The 26441-nt window shown below is 31.4% G+C and overlaps 1 protein-coding gene across 1 annotated transcript; it reads right to left on the bottom strand.

The window, feature by feature from the left end:
• Positions 1-8065: 8065 nt before the first annotated feature.
• Positions 8066-18085, bottom strand: LOC134721298 (uncharacterized). The gene is made up of 6 exons (XM_063584182.1): positions 17928-18085; positions 17044-17454; positions 16366-16487; positions 14328-16030; positions 13538-13762; positions 8066-8423 (listed from the first exon to the last, which is right to left on the bottom strand). The coding sequence occupies exons 2-6, from the start codon at positions 17452-17454 to the stop codon at positions 8335-8337; spliced, it is 2550 nt and encodes an 849-aa protein (XP_063440252.1). The 5' UTR covers positions 17928-18085; the 3' UTR covers positions 8066-8334.
• Between the last annotated feature and the right edge of the window lie 8356 nt (positions 18086-26441).

The raw sequence follows: 26441 nt of genomic DNA, 5'->3' as shown, positions 1-26441 counted from the left end.
AAGTAAAATCTTATAGGTCAAGGTACGGTCTTTAACACGGAGCATTTGCAAGCAAGCTAATAAGACCCCCAAAAAAATCGCTCGTGTAAAACCATTCAAACGGGAATTCAACGGTCTAATCGATAAAACACGAGAAACGATAGACACTTATTAACCACATTAAAAAACGACAACTACTGAACACACTATCAATTGGAATGACTTCACTCAATCAAAAAACGAAGTGACACAAATGAACATACACTGAACGAATAAATTTGATCTACTCAAGAGTGTGAGTAATATTAAGGGGCTTCCGATTTGAATTTTCCTTGGAGTTCGATATTTTGGTTATTTTCCTTTTTACATGTAGTTACAAAATACTTATGATATCTAGACAGGAAAAATATTTATCCCAAAGAAAAATGTGATTTCATTGTGACTTGAGATTTGAAAATTGATTTAACCTCCGTTTAATAAATATATTTAAGTCTTTATCTTTTTATAATTTTTAACCGACCAAATTATTACTAATACAACAGCTATTTTTCAGGCAGTTAACCTTTAGAATATGTTTTTGTCTTGCATTTCTCAGGCTGTTATAGCATACCATCATCTAATTCTGTAGATTTTCCTTAGTATGATCAATAAAGTTGTTAGTTACGGACTAAGCAATTTATTACATTTATGTAAAGTTGTTTTATCTGTAATTGGTATTATTTTCTCTGACAGCTGATATTTAATCCAAACTGACCATTACATTAAAGGTAATTAAACGATTACTGTACGATTATTTGGATGATTCCATCAATGAGGAAAACACTATCAAATGTGTATGGAATTGTTTTAATTCATCGTGAAAAAAGAAATGAGCCTTCAGCGTTATTCTTATGCCAACATGATTAATTGTATAAAATATAATGAATGTGAATGATATCCTACAAATGGTGTAGTTGGTGTAAAAAACGTGCACTATTGAATGAAAATTTTCAGATTACTAATTCGTGCCGTTTGCTAACTAAAGACTGTGAAGATCAAGTGTCGCTAACCGTTTGGTCGATGCCACTGGTGATGGAGTTTTTATTCCCCGAGGGTGTCAACAGCCCAGTAGTAAGCACTTCTGTATTAACATGAATAAACTGTTTACAGAACTTTGAATTTTTGAAATACTAAGGTTTTTCTATTTGGCAAAACTTTTAGGAAAAATTAGTCCCCAACGAACTTCAATTTCGTACTTTATTTGGCCATTTTAACATTTTCCGATTCGAGCGTCACTGATGAGTCTTTTGTAGACGAAATGCGCGTCTGGCGCAAATGGAAAATTTAAATACTGGTATGTATGATGGGTTTATTAAAACAAATTAGTCTATACCACTGCTGGTGGTTTTTTAATTCACCGATTGTATCACCAGCACAGTAGTCAGCACTTCTGTGTTGACATGAATTATCATTGATATGGTCAGATTTATAAAATAACTGTTTATACAACTTTGAATTTTTGAAATATTAAAGCTTTATTACCGGAATATATTATCATAGCTATATTTGGCAAAACTTTTAGGATTTTGGGTCCTAAATGCTAATCAATTTCGTACTTAATTTGGCTGTTTTACCTGTAATCCTATTCGAGCGTTTTTGGTGAGTCTTTTGTAGGCAAACGCGCGTCTTTCGCAAATAGAAAAGTTCAATCCTGATATTTATATGAGTTTATTCACCTTGGTCTGTGTGCATCTTTAACAATGGCTACGAAAAAATGTAGCATGAGATCTTTTGTGTTGATCTTGTAGTACTGATTTTAACCCCGCCACATTATTTATGTATGTGCCTTTCCCAAGTCAGGAGCCTGTAGGTTGTACTTTGTAAATACAGCTGTTTCTGAAAACACGCCTCTTTTGGGTAATGCTCTCTGTGTTCCATATCACAGAGATAGACCTTGGGAATGTTACCAGAAAATAAACACGTGCATATTGTTTACATTGAAATCTGTGGTAACCTTTCATTCGAGGTTGGGGAAGTTAATAAAATTAATGTCAGTTTAAACTCTGACAAGTTCAGGGCATATAAACGTTGAAAATATGCCGCATAGTCCTATATTTTGACCTTTGAAAAATATTGTGGTGCAAATGAACTTTCAATTCTAGGATAAGATTTTTTTCAAACTTCATAATAAAAGTGGTACAGTTTTAGCCGTAAAAGGAGTTCCTTTGGAAAATTGCATTGTCAATATTTACAGAAATACAACCTGTAATTCAGTGGTTGTCGTTTGTTTATGTGTTACATATTTTTTTTTTGCTCATTTTTTTACAAAAATAAGGCCGTAAGTTTTCTCGTTTGAATTGTTTTACATTGTCCTTTCGGGACCTTTTATAGATGACTATGCGGTGTGGGCTTTGCTCGTTGTTGAAAGCCGTACGGTGACCTATAGTTGTTAATGTTTGTGTCATTTTGGTCTTTTGTGGATAGTTGTCTCATTGACAATCATGCCACATCTTCTTTTTTATATGATCTATTTTCTGTTTTGTTCTCTATTCACAATAGTGTTTGCCAAGAAACAAACATTAGTAGAATTATAAAAGGGTGCAGTAAGTCCCAACCAATGCTGATTGTGGGATATACATTTCCCAACTCATTTATTCACAAATTTCTACATAATAAAATACCCGTATCAAGTCAGAATTATGACTGTTGTTTTCCATTCGTTTGATTTGTTTGAGTCCTATAAGTTTTGGTGTAAGTGCACAGTATTATATATAGATCTGAGCACGTTTTTATTTTGTCCTGTCAGATATCCTTATAGTAATTGCGGTTGTCAAGTGACAAAACTAGTTTTTGGCTGGTAGGCGAAATCATCGGAAACGTTTAGGGTTTTTTTTCAAATTAGATACCTCAAATGATAAGTGTGGTCAATTTCTTTTTAAATGGGACCCAGTAGTTTCTAATGACAAATTAGGACGACGGATGATGTTAATAGCTCACTTGCTCTTTAATTTTTCAGCTCTGATGAGATAAATTGGCGACTGTCATCAACAAAAAAACACGATTGAAGTTTAAGCTTCCTGTTTTTTCAAACGCGAAACAAATTTGTGAAGGAGTCTGTTTAACTAATGTTACAATACAATTGGTTTTGAGTGTAAGTGATAAAGTAGATGACAACAAAAGTATATTCCCAAATTTAATATTTTTTTGCAAGATTAGGCCTATTTGTAAACCTTCTAGATTTCAAAAAAGAAAATTGAAAAAAACATTTTATGAATTTTAAATCCTTTTCCTTGATTTACCTTCATCATGAACGTCCAAATCTGAATATTTGAAAGCCAGGACTGAAAATGAATTAATAGATTACGAATTCTGCGTCTGTTTTTCTTAACTATAATAGTATCTTCGAGATTTTTTTATGACATGTAAAACGAGTTCTGAACTGCACCAATAGTTATCAAAGGTACCAGGATTATAATTTATTACGCCAGACGCGCGTTTCGTCTACATAAGACTCATCATTGACGCTCATATCAAAATATTTATAAAGCCAAACAAGTACAAAGTTGAAGAGCATTGAGGGTCCAAAATTCCAAAAAGTTGTGCCAAATACGGCTAAATAAACTCATCATAGATACCAGGACTAAATTTAGTATATACGCCAGACGCGCGTTTCGTCAATAAAAGACTCATCAGTGACGCTCGAATCCAAAAAAGTTAAAAGGCCAAAGGTAATCTATGCCTGGTATAAGAAAATCCTTAGTTTTTCAAAAAATTTAAAGATTTGTACAACAGGAAATTTATAAATGACCACATTATTGATATTCATGTCAACACCGAAATGTTGACTACTGGGCTGGTGATACCCTCGGGGACGAAACGTCCACCAACAGTGGCATCGACCCAGTGGTGTGAATAGTTATCAAAGGTACCAGGATTATAATTTAGTACGCCAGACGCCCGTTTCGTCTTCATACTCATCAGTGACGCTCATATCAAAATATTTATAAAGCCAAAATATGAAAGATATTTTTTTTTACTTGATAAATATTTTTCAAGCTTTATTTATTGAAAACGATATCTTTCTTATTCAGATTTTGGGTTAATATCAATTTGTTGATTTTGCGCGGAATGAGACTGCTTTGGCGTCATCAGAAAATGTATGACGATATTTGGCAAGATCACGTGATTGATACACCTATAAGCAACTGTTTTCTAGTTTACAAATAGTTTCTACTGTTTAAATGGTTTGCCATACCAAAATCAGGACCAATTTTGATTTATACAGCACACATTTTGTCTTTATATATTTTAACCTTTACTGTTTAGTCCATTTTTTGCGTGATCATTGTCTCATTGTTCCAATGTGTTGGGTTTTTTGTTTTTTGTATTCCTGTTTATCATTTTTGCTTCTATAGTAAATTGTCTAAGTGCAACTTTGTGTTTCTTTTTTGACAAAGTTGTTTGTTTTTATAGTGAAGAAAATATAAAAATGTCGTCTGCTGTACCCCAATTTTTTTATATACTTACCTACTAAGGTATGTTTGTTTTTCTCACACATTGTGGTAAAAATAATGAAATTCTATGCGCCATGCATACAAGGGAGATGTTTATCTAGCTAAACATTGGCACACATATCGATTTTGTCATCAGAAAATTAAAACATAACTAAATTTGTATTCTTTTTAAGCGAAATTTATAGAGACACATCCACGTTAATTTTTTTCTATAAAGAAATTAACTCCAAGTTATCCTTCTGCCTGTCGATACATTTATTTTTGGCATTGCACAAGTCATGTTTTCTTAAACTGTCAATGACTTGAAATACTAAATCTCTTGGATGTGTTTAAGTAGATTTGAGTCTTTGATGCATGATTTTTCATTATTATATGTTTTGGCTTTAAACTAGCTGACAGTAGCTGCGAGGAGTCTCAAATTGTATTGTATTGCTAATTTGACCTGTTGATACTATTTGTAATGATTCTTTTTGTTATTAAATGCCTACTTGTTCAGAGTTATATGTCGTCTATATATGAGTTTGTATTAGTGTTTGGTATTACTATCATCCATTCTCCATTTAAACTTTATACCTTACCACAACATTATTTTCATTTACATGTGTATATTTTTGTTTACGGCGGCTTTTTGATCAGGGTTTTGTTGATTTTTTTTAAGATTGTTTAACATCTTAAATCAGTATACTACTGCTGCCTTTAACTATTCATCCCTTATCTTATTTATTTTTTATTTACATTGTAGCATAATCAATTTTTTCGTTCAGTGTATTTTCACAGTGTTAATATGTCTTTAGATTGAGTTAAGCCATTTCAATTGATATTTTATAGTGAGTCTTTCTGTATTGTGATGTTAAACTATTTTTTCAGATAAGGGTGAAGGTTGATTCCTATTATAACTTTTTAACCCGCTGCTTTTGTTTGCACATATCCTTAGTCATGCATCTGATGTTCAGTAGTTGTCGTTTTATGGTGTGGTCCATAAGTGTTTCTTGTTTCTCGTTTTTTTTAATATAAATTAGACTGTTTGTTGTCACGTTTGAATAGTTAATAATCGTTTTGGGGCCCTTAATAGCTTGCTGTTCGGTGTGATCCAAGACTTTGCGTTGAAGACCGTACCTTGACCTATAACAGTTTATTTCTACAAATTGTGACTTGGATGGAGACTTGTCTTATTGGCACTCATACCACATCTTCTTATATCTATTAATCCACCATTTTCTACAAAAGCAAAAACATGTTCCAAATCAGGAATATGACAGTTGTTTGCTATCGTTTTAGTGTTTGGGCTGTTGATTTAGCAATTTAATAAGAGACTTTCCGTTATACATTTTCTGTACAGTTTTGCATTTTTGGTATTTAACAAGTGAGGGGTTTAGCTAGTTATACAGCCAAGTTGAATCCACCATTTTCAAAATAACGAATTCCCTGTACCAAATCAGGAATATGGCAGTTATTTTTCCTTCGTTTGACGTATTTGATCTTTTGATTTATCCAATTTATAAGTGACTGGCCATTTTGAACTCTCCTTGGAGTTCGGTAGTTCTTTTATTTTACTTATTTGGAAAAACATTAAGGAAATTTGGTCCTCAATGCTCTTCAACTTCGTACTTTACTTGGGGTGTTGAACATTTTTTTTTATCCAAGCGTCACTGATGACTCTTTTATAGACGAAACAAGCGTCTGGTGTTTATAATGAATTTCAATGCTGGTATCTATGATGAGGTTTTTTTTAATACAATTTCGTCGATTACAAGCGTGCTTGTCCTGTTACAATAATAAAAGGCTTTTTAAGCACATTTCTTTTTAATTTACTTGTTTTTTGAAGTCACAAACAAATGTGCATTGTTCATACACACTACAATATCGTAATGTGATGACTGTGACGTAAAATGTCTTGTTATCTAATGTCAACAAGGTGCGATATGTTTTTATAAACGATTACTATTCAATTTTTGTTGTTTTATTACACACGAGGATTCCCTGGGGCAAAATGTTTGAATGTTTGATTATATTGTTTTCAAGTAAAGTTTTATCTTGCACAAAAATCATAATGAACTAGCTTAAACTAACTGCATTGAAAGCAACCATTCGAATTTAACGAAAAAAATACCAGAATTGGAATAGCTTTCTATTTTTTATTTCTTTTTTTCTGATGATCTAAGCAGTTTCCTTACAACAGCTTTGTTAATCAAATAATTTGAATGATCTGACAAGGGAAGAATAATATGACCGTGGCATCCTTCGTGTTATTATATGGGACACAATGATGGCTTATGTCTGCATGTTGGCATTGAAATTTTTGAATTGAAAATAATGTAGCGAGTTATTTTAATAACAACATTCGGTAATATTAAATATTCTCTAAGATAAGTTTCAATAAGACGAACGCATTTAACTAGTCATTTTCAAGTTAGTTATATTACAGTTGCTATCCATTCGTTTGATGCGTTTCAACATTATTTTTTTCATTTGCTTACGGACTTTTCATTTCCTCGGAGTACGGTTTTTTTACTTCTTTATTCATAAACCAACTAATGGACATGTTGATTTGAGATCCGAAAGCCAATGTAAAACATTATTTCTAATCAACTGCATATCTAAACGTAATTTGCCAGTAAAGAGTCATACAAAAGTTGCAAAATAAAAGTGATGCTTTGCAAGAGTGTCCGAAACGCTTTCTGGATTTATCATTTTAAACATGAGCACTAACCTTTTTACAACATATTCTGTATACTCATTTGTTTGTTTTGACAAATGGTCTAACATGTACATTTTTATGATAAATCTAAATGAATTATCTTCATAAGAAACATATATAGAATTCTATCAAAAAGCTGCTTTAAATTAGTTATTACATGAGCCAAATATTTCTTATCTGTATATTTACATCGATATTTTTTAATTGAAAAATGCATATGATGAAGTGAATTATTTTTTGTAACATCATTTGCTTATTAAAGATTTTCTTTAAGATAAGTTTCAATTAGCCGAATGCAGTTGTAACGAATTTTCATAACATTCACGAAAAGACAAAAAAGTACAACTTTCTGTAGACTAAAATGGATTTGGAAAAGTGATATTAATTGCGGAAAATAGAGCAAAGAAGAAATAAAGACATTCGTTATGTCTTATTGGCTTATTGCAACGAAATACTACGAAAAAAGGTGTTTTTTTTATTTTATAATGTTTCCTTCTTACCTTTAAAAATATTTGCTTTTGTATTTATTTTTCATGTTTTCTATCAAGCTTTATCAAAATCTGGTTTTGAATGTAGGGGCCCTTTATAGCTTGTTGTTCGGTGTGAGCCAAGGCTCCGTGTTGAAGGCCGTACTTTAACCTATAATGGTTTAATTTTTGAATTGTTGTTTGGATGGAGAGTTGTCTCATTGGCACTCACACCACATCTTCCTATATCTATTATAATCCCTTAATGATAATTATATGTTCATACGGTTGTCACAGTACTTTTGATGATTTTCATTAGCACCAATATAATCAGTTTTAACATTCTTACATTGTATTTGATATATCCTCCGAAAATGCATCTGATTCATTGGTATATGGGCGATTACATCAAAATAAAGTCAAACAAGTTCTTCATACTTAGCAATGATATGTTGTTAAATATATTTTAGCCATTACGTCACATTTTAATTCTCAGTTTACCCTAGTCCATGTACATTCCGAAATCACTAGTTGAAAAACATGAACAAGTTATAGGAATATATATTTTATATGTAGACATATTTAACAAATTCAAGTTTACCAGGTGATCATTTTCATTTATGAAATGAATAAATAATGAAATGCATGGACGGAATATCTTGGGACTTTTTCAACGAATCATAAAGCAGTCTATATTTTATCCGAAGCCTGGTCTTCCCCATCTCTGAACAGGCGGTCTATGTATGTGTCGTGCACGATTGTGGTTAAGTTGGTGTCTTGGACCACCTGTAATAGAATAGAAAACAATATGTTATCCACTTGTTCCTTCTTTGAAGTTTTATTATATATTTGTTTATAAAAATTCCGTCATTTTATCTGGCAGTCAAAAACATATCGTTTTAAAAAAAAGTAGTGTTATTTACCAAAGAGAAAAAAAACAAGGTTCATAAGTAATACTAAACTTAAGTATCATACGTAATTTGCGTACCTATAAAGACAGTTTCCATTTATTTGTGATTGTTCGGGTCAACAGCACAGACGCTTGGAGAATGAACCCCCCTTTTTTTAAATTCTTGTTTATTATAATTTTGTTGTTTAAGAATGAACTTAGCTGAGGTTTTTGGCATTGGTGTCAGATGATCGGTGAACAAAATGTAAGCAGATTTTAGATTCTTTTCATTCAATTTGAGACTTATATAATTCCAGTGCAAATGTAAAAGTCCGAGTCCTAGTCCGTTTTTTTGCCATTTTTTAAAACTCAAATATTTCGATAAAAAAAAACCATACCCTATCATTGTTTAAGAGGTTTACCGGACATTTTCAAATATGAACTCAGCTATCGAAAGTGGAATAGAACCTTTGACATGAAAGAGTGGTATAACGACATGTTTCTGTAATTATTTGATACCGAATAGTATAAGTTCTGCATGGCGGTTAATTGAATAAGACACCGATATCAATGTGTGGTTGATATTTATCAAACACCTGCAATTAAACCTCCTTTACCATCACCACCAACAACACCACCACCAACAACACAACTACCACCTACGTTGTTGACAATGATTATCTCTATCGCGATTGTCATACCTTAGAATGCGAGTTTTATCAAGTATTTTAAGAATTGAATATAACTATCAAGATGGATACATATTGTAGTCAACGGGCGTAAAACTCATCAAAGACATATATATCATATTTCTTTCAAATTTTTTTTAAATGCATTTTTTTGATTCAATTTATAGACGGAAAAAAGAAAAAAATGATGGGTAAATAAGATTATATATTTCTACTTAAGATAAGCATGTGCAGTCAATTCCATGTAGTAAATGTACGTTAATTGCGACTTAATGGGCGAATTGCAAAATAAAACACATAATATGTTCATCAATCATATCGTACGATCCTAACTTTGGACGTTTTATTCATGATTAACTCTCTTTCTTTAAAATTATATATATTACATTTAATATAAACTGCAAATTTAGTAAAATAGAAAATACCTTTATTTAATCATTGAAACAAAGCATATTGGAAATAAATGGTCAGTAAATAAATCATTTGTTCCAAATGTATGTTGAATATGATTTAAATTTCAAATGAGTAGTATCTTTATAAATCGGTAAAATATTGATATTGAGTAAGAGGAGTATCTCTGATATTTTTTTGCTTTTGACGAATTAAGTTTAATATGTTCCCTTTGATTTGTAGTAATAGTGAAAATCGTTGCAACCAAAAATTGAAAATCATATTAAAAAAATATATGTTATGACAGTGATATTAAAAGATTTACACCTTTCAAGATTATAGAAAATGGGGATTGTCAAGTAAATGTTTGATTTTATTTAACTTATTTACATGATAACTACTATCACTGACAAATCCATTTTTTAGTTATGATATTCAATAACATTTTGTCAAAAATAAAAACTGTGCAAATGCCTCATCAAGAATTTTATACAGTCAGTTTCTTTTTTTATCATAGGAAAATTAAATTGTTGTTGTTTATTTACACTTTTTACATTGTGATTCTCACCTAGTTAAATATTTATTTTGTTTATTTGAATCAAGGTGAACAATTAATAAAAACTTTTGGTAAAGGTTCATTAAATGTCATAACTTATTGTGACGTTCGTACAGTGACAGAAACAATAGTTTATTGAACTTTGTGTAATAAACCGGGAGACATCGGTCATCCCTGGTGAATACCTATTGCATTGAGTGACGTCAATACTGAGATATGACAGTAAATAGCTTATTTCCTTGTTATCATTCAGATGTTCCCGTTTTGTGGTATTGAATACACCATATGCATTTTACATTCTATTTTCATAGTGACATTTATAACACTATTATATATTTGAAATTTAAGAGGAGACAGTACAATAAAAAAGCATACGTATTAATCATGTTCAGTCTAATGTCTACCTTATATATTGCAAGAAACACATTGAAGACAGATTGTAATTATCTTTTAAACTGTAAATCATTTTGTAGTAGACTACAGCCTTTGTTAGTTTAAAATGATGAACAACCTTTTCTACATTTAGAACTTAAGTGTCAGAGATAAAGGTAACACCAACCACCAATGCGTACTAATTACTTGTGTAATATTATAATGTTACACCTTAAGATTGGAAGAGTACTGAGGTGACCGCGCTAAAAAAAACCACATGAAACAAAAACATGGCTATTACTATAAAAAAAAAAAACGCATACTAGCTCAACATTTTTTTGGATGATAGAATGGTTTGTTTTTACACGTAACACAATATGTATCAATAAAAAAATGCATTTCAAAGATATTTCTGCAAAGCAGCAACTTTAAACAAAGTTGTATACATTTGTGTTAAATAGGATGCAGGTTTTGTAGTCGAGGTTAAAATTGTTTCACTAGTCGAAAATGCTGCTTTATATTTCATATTAAAATACATTTTCTTATAAAAGTGTCCAAATTTTTTTTTTAGACTTTATGAAATTTTAACTGTTGAGGTCCATGAAAGCAACTGGTAATTTTTTTTTTAGAAACAATGATAAAATATGTTTATAGTGTGTTATTACTAATAAATCATTATTAAAATACAAAACTTGAAATTCAGGTGTAAAGGGGTAATAGAAATTTTTCGATTGATTCCTTCATAAAATAAGACAATTCTAACAAACCACCCTAGGTCGCTTACGTACTAAAACATGAAAATCAAGAGAGCAAAATCTACTTTTGTACACATAAATTTATTAAATTGAATCACATCAGATTGTTAATTCAAATGAAAATAATTATTATAAAATTGCATTCCTGTATCGAATTTTACTGACTTTATTAAAATTCTAGACCTATTGCTATTGTACAAGACCCCCCATACTACTTTCTGTGTTATGAATTACTTCATTATCATGTATTATTTTCCGGTTAGAAATTCAGATTTGTTTTAATATTTATTTTCTTAAAGCTATCAACCAAACAAATGCTACAACAGTTTTTTCAAAAACCACATTTCGGATATGAAATAGATATTGAGAATCATTTTTCCTTCTTCGTATGGATATAACGGATTTAAAAAGTAGTGAAACACTTATAAGACATCTGACTGTTGTTGATATTACATGTGATGTATTGCTTCTAAAAGATACAAGAGTTAAAACAAAAAATGTTTAAAGCCAGGATTATTGTACGATATGATTAATTACATTTTAAATGTTTAATTTGGAAATTCATCTGAAGTCAAAATATATTAATATTAGGTACATGTAGTTAAATGAACATGTTTAAATAAAAATATATAATCACATTTAAGAAACTATCTTTTCGTGTTTAGCCTGCATGAGGAGACAAAAATGTTTTGAAAATAAGTTGAAAATAAAATCCGAAATATACAAATTTAAAATTCAAAAAGCGTTTTTTTCTGGTTAAATCATCGAGTATAATTGAAATTAAATAGAATGTTGCCGGGAAAAATAGTATTATCGTGATAAAAAGAAAGGGCTGGAAACCGTGATTGTGAATCCAAAGGCTCTTATAAAACCAGAGATAAACTCATCATTAATACCAGGATTAAGATTGTGTCTACAAAGACTGAACAGTGACGCTCGAAAAGAGGTAAAAGAGGCCAAATAAGGTACAAATTTGAAAAGAATCGAAGACCCTATATTTCGAAAGAGTTTGACAAATACTGTTAAGGTAATATTATTCCTTTGGTTGAAAATCCTTTGCGTTTCGAAAATAGTCTTAATATCACAAAAACGCCGTGTGGGCGACGCTTTATGACTTTTTTGCTGGATGCCTTCGTAAATTAATATGTTAAATGTTTTAACTAGACTTCAAATTTCTCTTTTCAAAGAACATGCTCTTTTCCAAACCTCTGTATCTTTTACAAATTCTAAATTCTAGTTTATACATTTTATTGAGAATTAACAATACAAAACTTGTAAAACATTTATTATATAAAACACATTAAAATAAATAAGTATTTACATTTACATTATTGCACATTGTCCAAAGAGACATTTCATTTGTATAGTCTTTTGTGGTTTACAGAACTACCATTTACATATAACATTCAGATAATTCACAGATATACCACAGGACCTTCTTTGCTGGAGACAAATCTTTTCTCGATGTCAGACAACAATTCGAATTTAAAATGATCCTCCTCGCTTGACATTTGCTTAAAGTTTAGAATCGTAATTCGAGTTATACATGTGTAGCAATGCCACAATATACATTTTTTTTGTCTGTAGTATCCGAGTATAATGCATACAACATTGTTTCGAACATTCTTAATACAACCATCATAACCATGCGTTTAATACAAACATATTCAAAAAGGGTTATCCTCATTAGATAATTATGAAGGATTTCTCTTGATATTTTGTTACATTGAATCATGTTTTTAGGTAGCTGGATAACCCTTTTTGCAATGTCACAAATAGAATAAAAAACGAGTTAATAAATACACATGCAAACAATAATCGTTCCAACTTGTTAGCCTTGTCACATAAGGATTTGTTAAAAGGTAGAATATATTTGATCATAAAAAAACATCTTTTATTTGTGCAAACTAACATTTTGATTTAAATCATCTCTCAATCCATTTTTATTCAAACAAAATGTCCACCTCTTTGTCAGATAAGAGTTCCATTGCTAGATCTTAAGCTTGTAAAACTTACATATGAACAATGCAGAATGTAACTGAAAATATAGTTTACATTTGTGACTTTTTTATATTGATCAAAAAGGCTAGTTTTGCGTTCTTGTTCTTGAAATGGACACAAGATGATAAAAAAAATATTTATTCTCAAAGACTCTCTTGGATTTTATACCAAATTAGTAATAGAATTGCTTTATATGATCATATATATATCTATGTGTGTTAATTCTCCAAACTACCCAGAAAACCTGCCTCTACTTCCGCTGTTATATTCTTCGTCTGAACAGTGACCTTTGCCGCGTTGGCATTTTCCTTCTGTAATATCGTAATGTCCATAACTACAGGTTTGTATATAGTATTTCTTGTAAAAACATCTTGCAAATGTATTACATTTGTTAACACATGGATAATTAACCAAATTTTCACAAGGTGCTCTGCAATCATCACGTTCAATCATGCATCCTCTAATTGCACATTCTGAAACAAAAATAAGATAACCATTAAATACAATTTCAGAGTATGCATAACTTTAGAAAGTACCAGTTACATAAATGTATTAATAAATAAATTATATCAGAACTCAAAGATTTTAAAATGAAATATTGAAATCTGAGATGTCACTGCAAACTTTCGCATATCGAAGCAACTATCCATAAAACAGAGCCAACGAACACAATAATTAAGGAAAGTAAAGTTATCAAAGTAATTGTTATCCTATTTATCAATGGTGTGATGATTGCTGTAATGATTTTTTTTTATGTTCTTAAGTTAAAGGAACTTCGGTCACTATTAAACTTGTTTTTTTAAGCATAAGTTGTAGAGGATAAATATTATTAGTAGATTTTAAAACATCTTTTGTTTACAAAGAATATGTACATGTAGTTTAAATCTGTACAGGCGAAGTATGGTTTTATTGCACGTTTTCGCTGTTTCCATCGTACAAGAACATGAAATTGTGTGGGGTTTTTTGTTATCCCTTTTCATTACAGAAGAAGTACATAAAGCTGTTCCATGAGATATTACTTGTCAATATAATACTTACTTTGTTTTTGAGGTGTTTGGGGTAATGACAAGCTAGCATCAGTTTGTTTATTTGCTACACGTGGTCCTTTTGGTTGATTGTCCACTGAGGGTCTTCGTTTTGGTGGTGGTGGAGGGAGGTTCTGTTTACGTGCATGTTCCCAAGGCCACCTGTTACTGTAATCACAGAAGAAAGAGACGTATATCTGATCAATGTTGAATTGTGGACATGATGCAGAAGATGTGTAATTCCAAACGTTCATAACAGAGTTTCCAAAATTTCCACCATACATTTTTGGGAAACGTGGAACATCGGAAATTCTTAATGCACCAGAACAAGGTCTGTAGTAATCCGTACCAGGGATTAAACACGTAGCGTGACATACTCTCCCACATGAATCAAAGGCAGAAATTACGACATCAGATGGATCGTTGATTTCTGGTTTCTTAACCGCAACATATGCAACTGACATGGATATAGCTAAACGATGATCAATAACTGCATACTCCCTATATGTACCATCATAATTTAGTCCATCAGATTGTATGTACATTTCACCTGCACCGCTAGTGGAACTTTTACAATTCCCATAGTTTTCTGGGCGACCTGGCCTTATGTATTTGTTCATAGATGAATATCCAGATGGAGCATAGATATCTGATTTTGATGCCTGCTTTCCATTACGAATTGGGTAAGATCCATAATTGGTGAAATCTGGTGGCCGTTGATATGTTACTCTAATTGGTAAATAAACCCATTCTCTTGTGTCACTTTTTCCATTTACACAAAAGTTGTTTTGTACAGGTTTATGCAATGTAGGCTTTACTTTCGGTACTTTTGGTACATGTGGCTTTGGAGTTGGACAGCTGCCTCCTCCTGTGTTTCCTCCTCCTGTGTTTCCTCCTCCTGTGTTTCCGCCTCCGGTGTTTCCACCACCAGTATTTCCTCCGCCAGTATTTCCTCCGCCAGTGTTTCCTCCGCCAGTATTTCCTCCGCCAGTATTTCCTCCTCCAGTTGCCATGTCATCTTCATATTCTTCCAGTGTTTTTGACACACACCTATATGCACCAGCTACATCAACACACTTAATATATTTAGAGCCACAATCCTGATTGTTTCTGCTACAAGTTGGTCGAGGAGCATACTCATATATGTCTCTGGTAAATTTGTCGTCCAAACCATCTCTCATTGTCATACTACCGATCCCCATTGCCTCCTCTGGTGCATGGAATATATCTCCAAAGAATTCGGCAGGATAATCAACTTGAGGGTCTATTCCATTTCGTCGTTGGTTGTCTCTAAATTTTTCCCATATCAGATCCACAAAGGAATGATGCATAAAAAAGATAGGATCATGGGCAGCTGTCTCAATAATTCCCATCTGACCATCAATCCAAACATGAGGAGGTCCGTGTAAAAACTCCATGTCATGCTCAGGTAATGCCTCATCTCCACAAATTTCTCCATATTTTGTCCTTGACGTCACATTTAAAAAGTCTTCTTCGCTGTAAAGTTTTCCAGAAACTCCGATATTTCTTGTTAAAGGTCCAACAGCAGTATCCCAGTTTTTGAATGGACCTGTAGTAACTAATCCATCTCCATTTCCCATAAATTTGTCAGTCCATAAGATAGATTGTGTAGCGTCTTCCATATAGAAGTCGAGAGTTGAATCCCAATAAGGAAGCGTAACGGTAGGATCAACTTGCATCATAGCCTGTTCATACCTAAAATAAATCAGTGAGGAACATTTATTTTTACTTTAAATCAACACTTGAACTGTCTTTTTTTTTAAATTAGGGTAGTTAGCCGTTTAGGAGCCAAAAACAGTTACAAAAACAGGAAGTGAGTGGAATACTTTTGTTGCGTTATTGTGAAACAATTACTAATATCTTCAGTATCAAATCATGTGAGTCCATAAATGCATTTTAATAGAACAAATTGTATTTCAAATCTCAATCGTACAGTTCAAAACAATTGTATTGTGAATTAATCGCAATTATTTCATATTGAATGCACTAAGTTAAGTGCGTCATAATATTCAGCAAAGATTATTACTTACATTATCAGAAACGCTCTGTGCCATGGACCAAAACCACATCCACCATGAGCCCCCAACTGTTCACCAGAATGAAAAGCTGCCAACAAACCGAAACGACTGATTGATTCATTGTCGACTTGTTCCTAGAAAGATGACATAATAAAGTTATTACATTTAATTATACTAGTGCCAGTATGCTAATGATACACCGAAACTTTTTAGCAAACGATATTTTAAAAGACAAAATGAGGAAACACGGTTAATTCGAATTAAACTGTATAACAAGAGGTATTTGGCAAGTATACCATATTTTCCTATTTTCTTATACTATAAGGATTATTATATGTTTGTTACGGATACTTTTTTTTGTTTAAAAAAAGGGTCCAGCTTTCTTTTGAACTACATGATGCACATGATGCCGGTGGTGTTAGCTGAGCTCTGGTTTCCTTTTTCTTAAGCACACAATCGACTCTTAGTCGTGTACAATTATTTATTTTTTCCAGCATTTTCTTTGTTTTGAACAGCCCATTAATTCGCAAGGAAATGCGTTTATTGACATGATTAATTTCTGGTTTATACAAATAAAATTCAGTATGACATCAGAAGACAGTTAAGTTGTGTGATAGTGTGCGGTTATTATGTCTTGCATTTCTAAAATCAAAGTACCACAACAAAATCAAGAATGTCCAGATTACTTACATTTGTGGTTTTCAATGTTGTAATTGCATTAAAGTATTTTTCTCGTTCTTCGTCTGTCATCATTCTTATTTCTTTTCTCTGTCTTCTGGGGGGCTTTGTCTGACCTTCAGCTTGTCGCTTTGCTCTAAGGTTAGATTCTACTCCGTCCATATTTCCCTTAATATAAGCGTTATTTTTAAGACCAAGCAGTTTTCCTTTGTATTTTCTGTCCGTTGATGTTTTAAGTCTGTATTCATGATAACACGAAAAGTGGATACTGTATCCTACACTCCTTGCTACTGTAGTCTTATTGTAGAAACCGTTATAACAACGTGCTAATTTAACAGGGAAGTCAATTTGTTCTACTTTAGAAAAAGCATATGGCAGCCATATACATATACACACACAAATTTCATGTATAAAGAATCGCATCTGAAATTGAAAAAGGTTAAATATTAGATGTATTTTGTTGCTTTATATAACGTTATATTTTCAATTTTTAATTTTATTGGTTTTTCTTCGATTTTGTTTGCTAGTTCATTTGTGTTCTCATTTACTTAGAAAGAAGAAATTATCAATAATTCCATTTGAAAAACAGCTACACGATCAAAACAATTTCCGTTTGAAAAACAGCTACATGTTAAAAAAAATCGTTTATAAAATATTTTTAAATGGTCAATAATTTTCGTTTGAAAAATAGCTATAAATGGTCAATAATTTTCGTTTGAAAAATAGCTATGAATAGTGTCTAATTTTCGTTTGGAAAATAGCTATACATGTTCAATAATTTCCGTTTGAAAAAATAACTACCAAATATATGCCCTTAGACAAAATAAATCCCTATACCCACAATTTATTTGTATTGATCAAATAAAGCATGAATAAAAAATAATGTAAAACTATACCTTTGGTTGGTTAATCCGAATTTCTAAAATAATGCACACATTATTTAAACCTTTAAATATTTAAATGTAGAACTATATTATTATTAACAAATTTAACATATGGAAATATTCACAGACTGCTAGTATTTATTAAATGTGTCCTGTACAGGGAAATAACATTGGTCCAATGAAAAGTCTTATATCAATTACATAAAATGACAATCGTATTGTAACATATCTACGTAGATGTGACAAAATCTGACAATGAAAACTACAAACTTTTGATTGATGGGCCCACGTTGTACATCCGTCTATTGTTTAATACACAAAAAATGTGTTCGTTTCAATACGATTTAAAACATTTCAGAGTACGTGAGTTCTTTTCGCCCCTCCCAGATTTCTGGTAGTGTTCATCTTTAGTTTTTTTGTAGCGTTTTGTCGTATCTGTTCGTCTTTTCTTCTATGTCTCTTTGGTCATATTCGTTTCTTTTTTATTAGACTTTTATTATTATTTTAGATTATTTTATTGCACCTTGGTATCTTTTTCTCTTTCTTATTTTTTTAAGTTTAATATTTATAACTTTATGTGATAATCGAGATCATTTTAAGCGAAATTTATTTTTGTTTAAATCTTTATGTTTACAGTTCACTTTTTAGCAAATACCAGAGAGACGTAGTGTATCGTTGTAAATTGAATATACAAAAACATTTAATAACCTTTATTTAAATACTCTAAACTTGAATTGCCAGGATTCCTTCACTTGCCAAGATATATAAGATTTAGTTAGCAGCATATACATTAATTAGGCATTACTTGAGGGGTTTGTTTAATTTGTTTTATCAAGGAATTGCATATTTGAATATACAATTCCTTGATTTTATTAATATGTCGTCAACCCCTCGGCGTACAAATGTGTATTTTTGAATAAATTATTCTTAAACATAGATTTTTTTTTCAAATATTCTTTTCCATGTTTAGGTGCGATATTTAAAAAAAATACACCACTGGACAAATATCAATATCTATAAAATATGTCTTGCCATGTCTATAGATTTCATTTCTGTCTATTTTATAAAACCGCCCATTGGTACGAGTTCTGTATCAGATTTAAAGTATCATTTTACTTTACATACACATACTAGACTACTGCAAAGATACTATTTTGAGATCACCCCTTGTTTTTGGTCGGGTTCGTGTTGCTAAGTCTTTAGTTTTCAATGTTGGGTACTATTATTTTTCTGTTTATTTTTTTCTTTTTCTTTTTTTTTTCGCCATAGCGTTGTCAGTTTATTATCGACATGTGAGTTTGAATGTCACCCTGGTATCTTTCTCCCCCCTTTTTTTTTATCACGGAGAAATCTGTATTTATCTATATTTTTTTCTAATTGTTCTGTATTGTATCGTATGGTTCAGTAGTTAAATTTGTTGTTGGATATATCATGAAACTGTTATTGAATTCTGAACCAAAATCTGCTCCTCGTCAACCATCATTTTACATCATGGTAATGTATGTTATTTTTATAAATCTGATGACCTTGATAATAGAAAATAGATATGTCAATTCATGTCATTGGCCCACTGTTTATTTAATATTTTCTTCATTATTATTCAAAAGAGTCCTCGTCAAAATAAAAGTGTAAATACAACGTCACGTGTAAATCATACGGCAAATTGGACTTCCTTGTCGAATTGCATTGAATAATAATTACAATAGTTCAGAAAAAATAGTTACGCATTACGGAAAAATGTGCATGCAAAATTTACATTAAATTGTGATATGATCTGTTGATGGATTGCTGTCTACTAAATCTTAGTACTTAAAATAGAATTTCTTAAATATACATGTTTCGCGATTTAAAGATAATAAGCCATGCAGGATTTGCGGCGATTTAGAAATTGTTATCTGGCCGGGTTGTTAATACTAAATTACAATTATAAATTCTGACGATGAATTAAACTACTTCTTCGATTACTAAATATTTCTCAATCTCCAGATTTATCTACTGTTTAATATCACAATTTAGTTTTGCTATCAAACAATGTATTGATCTTTTCAGTCTAATAAGGAAAAGCGACAAGCACTAAATCTAAATTTAGACTATATTAACGACCACAAAGTGATCGTAAATGGGTTGACTATATATTTGTTCCTCTCTTACGTTTGAGTTGACGTTTGACAGATACATGGTATAGAACAGGGATATTTTGCTTGACTTGTGTATGCATGAAAGGTCACGTAGTTTTTGTTTATATATATTCTTGTTTTCTAAAAGACTCCAGTTTACGCCGGGAGTAAAATTGGTTTGCTGTAACTAACTGTCGTATCATGTTCAAAATTTACAATAGATTTTTAATTCATACAAGTTATTTTCTACGTCATTTGGTCCCTGGTGGAGAATTGTCTCATTGGTTATCATTACACGTTTTCTTATTGTTATAAATACTTAACCTTCATAGCCTCAAAGACGAATATTTGGTTCCGTCATTTCTCTCATTTTGTATGAAGACAACACTAGGTTTTCACATTGTTTGTGTACTTTGTTTATTTGATAAAAAAAAATTATAATAGTGGTTATAGTCTTAAAACATTGATAATTGTTATATATTTTGTATACATTAAAAAAAAAAACAGCATTCAATTCTAAAATAACGTTTTGATAAAACTTAAGATTTATTTTTATATTTTACCGCATGAAGGCTGCATGTACAGAGCGTAAAATGGAGGTCAATTTCAATAATTACGATTTTCACTTTTCCTGTTCAGAAGTTATGGTTCTTGAAAGATTGAAAAATGGCGTTTCTGGCCATGTCGTTGCATTTACTCATGGACAATTCATACAAAGCTTTTCAAATTCTAGAATATTGTTACTGTTGACAAAATGAAGGTCATTTTGATGTTTATGATTTTAACTTTTACCATTTAGGAGTTTTGGTCCTTGCGATATTGATAAAGAGGACACAAAGAAATGTTAAAAATCCGGTTTAGTGTCATTCTGACAGCTCTTGTTAAAGTAAACATACCTTCCAATCTGATAGAATTCAACGTTCAGAATTTAAATAAAGTATGAAACACCATTAGAGAAATTATTTTAAAAAGAAGTATTAATTTCACATTTTTCTTAAAGAGAATTTACTTTATAATGTGTCTCATAAGTCAATTTGTTTGGCTGTGTGTTGATTATTTTAAATATTGTATATGTTTTACTGCATATTGTTCAGATGTTAATCAGTACGTGACACTTTAATAAAATAATTTTATTCCTTTATTCTTTTTATTCTATAATATTACCCAACGGGCATGCTTAACTATTTAAAGAATACTTTTAAGCGTGTCCGTTTCAACACATAAGTTTGTATATATAATAATGACAACAATATGTTTATTAGGAAACTAATAACTACTTGTATAGTTTATCCTTTTATTGGAAAAAGTATAAGTTTCCATGCCCCTCTTCTTAAAAAAAATTCTGCTATGACGAGTTAGTTTTCTTCAAAATTTACGAATCTTTGTAGATTTGGAAGTAATGCAGAACTTTGCCATTTTTAGATGAAAGTTGGTTTTATGTTTGAATCAATTAGTTTTTTTTTTTAATTTTTTAAGTACTTGTCTTTCAAATGTAGTTAAAGACTGCTGCTGTATGTTGAATTGGTTGCCTAACTATTTCGTGTTTGTTTGGTTATTATCTGCTTTTGCTTGAGAAGTTTCTTCGATATCTGTAACAAAAACTTCACTTCTTCAAAATCTGTTTACTCTATCGACTGTTGGTTACCTTTAGTACTTCCAAGCTCCCATTTATATATATATATATATATATAAATATAAAAAGAAGATGTGGTTTGATTGCCAATATGACAACTATCTGCAAGAGTCCAGAATGACACAGATATTAAAACAACTATAGGTCACCGTACGGCCTTCAACATTGAGCAAAGACCATACCGCAAAGTCATATATAAAAGGCCCCGAAATGACAATGGAAAACAATTCAAACGAGAAAACTAACGGCCTAATATTCATTTCTTATCTAAATTTAAATTAAACTACCTTAATGGTTTTAACCTAATTTTGTAATTTTTATCAAACCTTTAAAAAAAAAATTAAGCAGTAGAAAGATGAATGCATATTCACATGAGTTTTATGCAATTGATAACACAGTCGGGAATAGCGTAGTCGGAATTTTGTGAGCCCTAAGTTCAATAGGATGACATTGGAGAACCTTTTTAAAGCACTTTGTAAGAAGAAAGCATACGCTAAAAGGATTTTAAGAATATCGAATCATCTCTTAATTATATAGTTGGATTGCTGTCTTAATGAATTTCAACCCACATTTTCATTGAAATTTGCCCCTTATCAAAACTTAAATTAAGATAACAGAAAATGTTTTGGTATTTTGTATATGTTAAGTTTTTACTTTGATGAATGTTTTGTAGAGTATGCATGCTACTACAAAACATTCACACATTTAGGTATTTTTGATGGTATTTATATAATTATGTTGAAGATACATAATTTTATTTTTATTAATCTTAATTTTCAACCATGCACGTAATTCCAAAAAAGTAATGAGATTCACAGTTTTTCAGGGTTCTTCTTTCATGATTGCTTTGCTTTTAGATCTTCTACACAAACGATACCACGTATCCGTTTGAGCCAAAATTGCGTCCTTTTGAGCCACAACTTTTTTTCTCAAATGCTACGTTTGCGCCACCTGTTTTAAAATTACTTGGTATCATTTGCGCCAAAAATAAAACATACGATTGCGCCTTATAGAAGAAAAATTACTTCCCTCCTTCTTTATTCTGACTTGGAACCGACAGTTTACACGACAAATGTTTCCTTTTCTGAGAAATACTTTCTTTTTACTGCTGTTGAATGGCTACTTCCCAAATTAATGTATGTAGTAACTTGTAACTTCACTTAATCGTCCATAAAAAAAACATTGAAGAATGAAATGCATAAAACAGTTCATTATAATTCCTGTGGAATGCTTCTGCTTCATTACTGATACGTCTTGTTTTAGATACGGATGATGGGAACAAAGCACTGTGTCATCAACATATGTGGCTAAAACATAATCATCAAAAGCTTCTATTTTATTCTCGTTTGGCAAATATTGTATCAAATATTCAGCAAGGCCATATGTTTTTTTCCCTCTCAGTACATGGACTGTCTATTGCAATTCGAGTCATTTCTCTCCATATATATAAAATAGGAAATATCTCCGAACATTTGATACTTTTTAAGCCAAAATAAGAATAATTTTTTATCACTAATATTTATGATAGATATGTGAACAGGTAAATGGGCGCAAATGAGTTCCGAATATTGGCGCAATTGATACATTTTGAAAACAAAATTTGGCGCAAATGATACCCCTGAAAAACAGTAATTGGCGCAAAAGGACTGCTGCCGTACCGTTCGTGTAAATATTTATAAGTGTATCCCAAACCGCGTGTATGCTCGTCCAATTTAGACACAAAATAACAATTTTTAAGGAAGTTTATGATCGTCTGTGACTTAGATTCTTTTCCTTTTTTTTAACAAAGGAAGGTTGATTGTAACCTCTTTCTTTTTTCATCAAACTTTCCTTAATTCTGTGTCTGTTTTGCATAAATTTACGTCTGTCAGACTTAAACTTATCGTATGATAAGTAGAACAAAATATGGGTTAAACACAAATCAAAATATTATTGTAAATACGTAACATTGAACAAGTGTTTCCTTCTTCTCCTTAGAAATATTTAATACCTGTGTCATGCAAAACTAACTTTTTTATTTATGACTTATGTAATTGGTGTTGAAATATTACATACGTTGGTAAAATAGTTTGTTTGCGTGGGGTTTTACATTTCCCTCATGTTTAAAGACAAATGCAGTAAACAGTCTTTTCTCATTTGTGCATTAATAAGATGCGTCAAATATACAACCAATAATATGTTGTAATATAGCGTTTACATCAATATAAGACATATGTTTCGCGGCAAGCACGTATATACAGACCTTGTGTTTCACATTAAAACTTAAAAAATATATATGATTGGCTAGAGGTTTAGGGGGAGGGTTGAGATCTTAAAAAACATGTTTAACCCCGCAGCATTTTCCTCGCATGTCGCAAGTCAGGAGCCCCGGACCTTTGTTAGTCTTGGATGATTTTTAATTTTAGTTTCTTGTGTATAATTCGGAGTTGAGTTTGACATCCATTATCACTGAACTAGTATACATATTTGTTTAGGGGCCAGCTGAATGACGCCTCCGGGTGCGGGAGTTTCTAGCTGCATTGAAGACCCATTGGTGGCACTCGGTTGTTGTCAGCTCTATGGTCGGGTTGTTGTCTCTTTGACACATTCCCCATTTCCAATCTTAATTTTATGAAATTTCGACGAATTTATGAATAAATCTGATGATTTGTATACTCGCTAAAAGTTAATTTCAGTTTAAAACCGTATGATTGATTCATTCAAACAATTGTCCAACGTTGCATTAAATTATTTCAATGGAAAAACCGTCACCATATACACTTAAGACCAAAAGTTTGTAGGTATCTACTTCAAACGGGCCTAAATAGTACATTTCAGACATTAAACGTAAAATGTATTTGAAAAAGACTGGTTTTGCTCACTGCTGAAGGCTGTACTTCGACCTACAGTTGCTTACTTTTGTGTCATTCTTCTGTTAGTCCAACTATACTTCAATGTTTTAAATATCAGAGCGATACCAACTAAACCACGGGGGGGGGGGGGTAACTTCCAATTATTGGGTATACGGGGATGTGCCAAAAACATGAGTCATAATTTTGCGAGATTTTATATAAGAATGACCCTCCTTTTTAATGACATCTTATATTAAAATGCATTTACGTTTGAAAACTGTATATTGATTTGGGGTATAATCTACATATGATATACATATGCTATTGAGAATCTTACATTATTAATGGTCAATTATTAATTTCACCTTTTAAATAAGTTCACAAATGAACCCCGGAAATTTGTCTCCTGATTTTATCTTCAATAACGTTTTTAACGTCATATTTTTAATATTGTATATAAGTATAGGTCATTCTTTCTTAAATATTTATATAACGATAGGTACTAAATTTCAGTGAATGTTATATTAAAATGGGTACGTTTTTTAGGCAAAAATGGCACACCCCTACCAAAAATATATCGAAGTTTTCTGTGAATATGTCTATACTAGTATACTAACTACACTGACTTGATTGGTCAATAACCGTTTTAACACATGACGTCAATTTAATTGAAAAATCATTGGATTTGTTCAAGCAGACATGATTTTCTGTGCGAACGATATTGTCAGTAAGCTTTACAGGGAAAGTTTACTTGTCTTTAGAAAGGAAAATAAGTCCTTATGTAAAAGGTCGGCGTAATTTTACAGTATATTTTTTTTTATGATAAACCATCTTTTCTCATGACTTTTTGAGAGCTATTGTTTAATGGCAGATTTATGATTTGGTGTGTTAAATTTATTGACAATATCGATTAACTGTTTTTTGACGGTTTAGTGCTTGGCATGTAGGAAAATCCAACTTTTAGTTAGTCACTTTCCATTGCCTATCCCTGGCTAGCACTTTTACAATATTTGCTATGCATGCACTCCAAATGCAAGTACAAACACAGTTAAAATGTTAAAATCGATAAAATTACAGACCACATGCCACTTATGATTATAATGATATAAAACCGCGAAGACGAAGTCGCTAGAGAGATCAGACACAGACAAATCGTATCGGTCAATCATTCTTGATAGTGACCGTAAAACTGATGTATGGTCGCTTTTGCCAATTGGCGTGTTGCTGTGTTGTAGAAATGGCTACCAGAAATGCAACTCAAAGATACCGATCTTCATATCAATCTAATTAAAATTAAATCCCTCACTCACTCATTTTTTATGCTAGATCGCTATGAGCAAATGAGAGATTTAATTTTAATTAGATTGTCTTCATATAATTTTTTTTCTCTTGCTCTTTCTAATAATCACAAAATCAAGTTCTTCCCTAACGTACTGTTTGACCTTTTTCATTATATGTATGAATTTTGACTGAGTACCAGGAACGTTCGTTTACGGTAACAAAAACAATGTGGTGACATGAACGATAATATATGTTGGGGTTTTCTTTAAATGAGGAGAAACTGTATATATGAATTTGTAGTCGTTAAATGTTTCATTCCTGAAATGAACTTAGTGAATAGAAAATAAAGTCAACTGTATGATGTTGATTCCATCTGAGTATCAAATTAAGAAATAGCAAAATTAATTTAAAGTCCTAGGAAAGTCTAAGCTGTCTATGCAGTGTTTTTTTTTTATACTAATAATGTTTGTCTTTTAGCAGCTTTTGGATTTTATCATGGTATTGTCAGTTCGTTTTCGACTAAAAAGTCTGTATATCCTTTTGTCTATGTTTCGCCTCTCTTTCAGAAATGTTTATCCCATTACCATTGAGCAACACTTATGTGCTCTGATTGTCATGTTATTGACTTAGTTTTTAAAAACCTCCAAGTAAAAGGAAATAGTGA

The sequence above is a fragment of the Mytilus trossulus genome, chromosome 6 (genome assembly GCF_036588685.1).
Source record: "Mytilus trossulus isolate FHL-02 chromosome 6, PNRI_Mtr1.1.1.hap1, whole genome shotgun sequence".
NCBI classification, from domain to species: domain Eukaryota; kingdom Metazoa; phylum Mollusca; class Bivalvia; order Mytilida; family Mytilidae; genus Mytilus; species Mytilus trossulus.
Note: the sequence above shows the minus strand (reverse complement) of the source record. Positions and strands in the feature narration are given on the sequence as shown.

Coding starts and splice junctions, on each gene's coding strand:
- LOC134721298 (XM_063584182.1), bottom strand. CDS start 17,454: ATGCGATTCTTTATACATGAAATTTGTGTGTGTATATGTATATGGCTG. Junction 16,488..17,043: donor CAACATTGAAAACCACAAAT/GTAAGTAATCTG, acceptor TCATCTTTCTAG/GAACAAGTCGACAATGAATC. Junction 8,424..13,537: donor ATATAACAGCGGAAGTAGAG/GCAGGTTTTCTG, acceptor ATTCTATTACAG/GTGGTCCAAGACACCAACTT.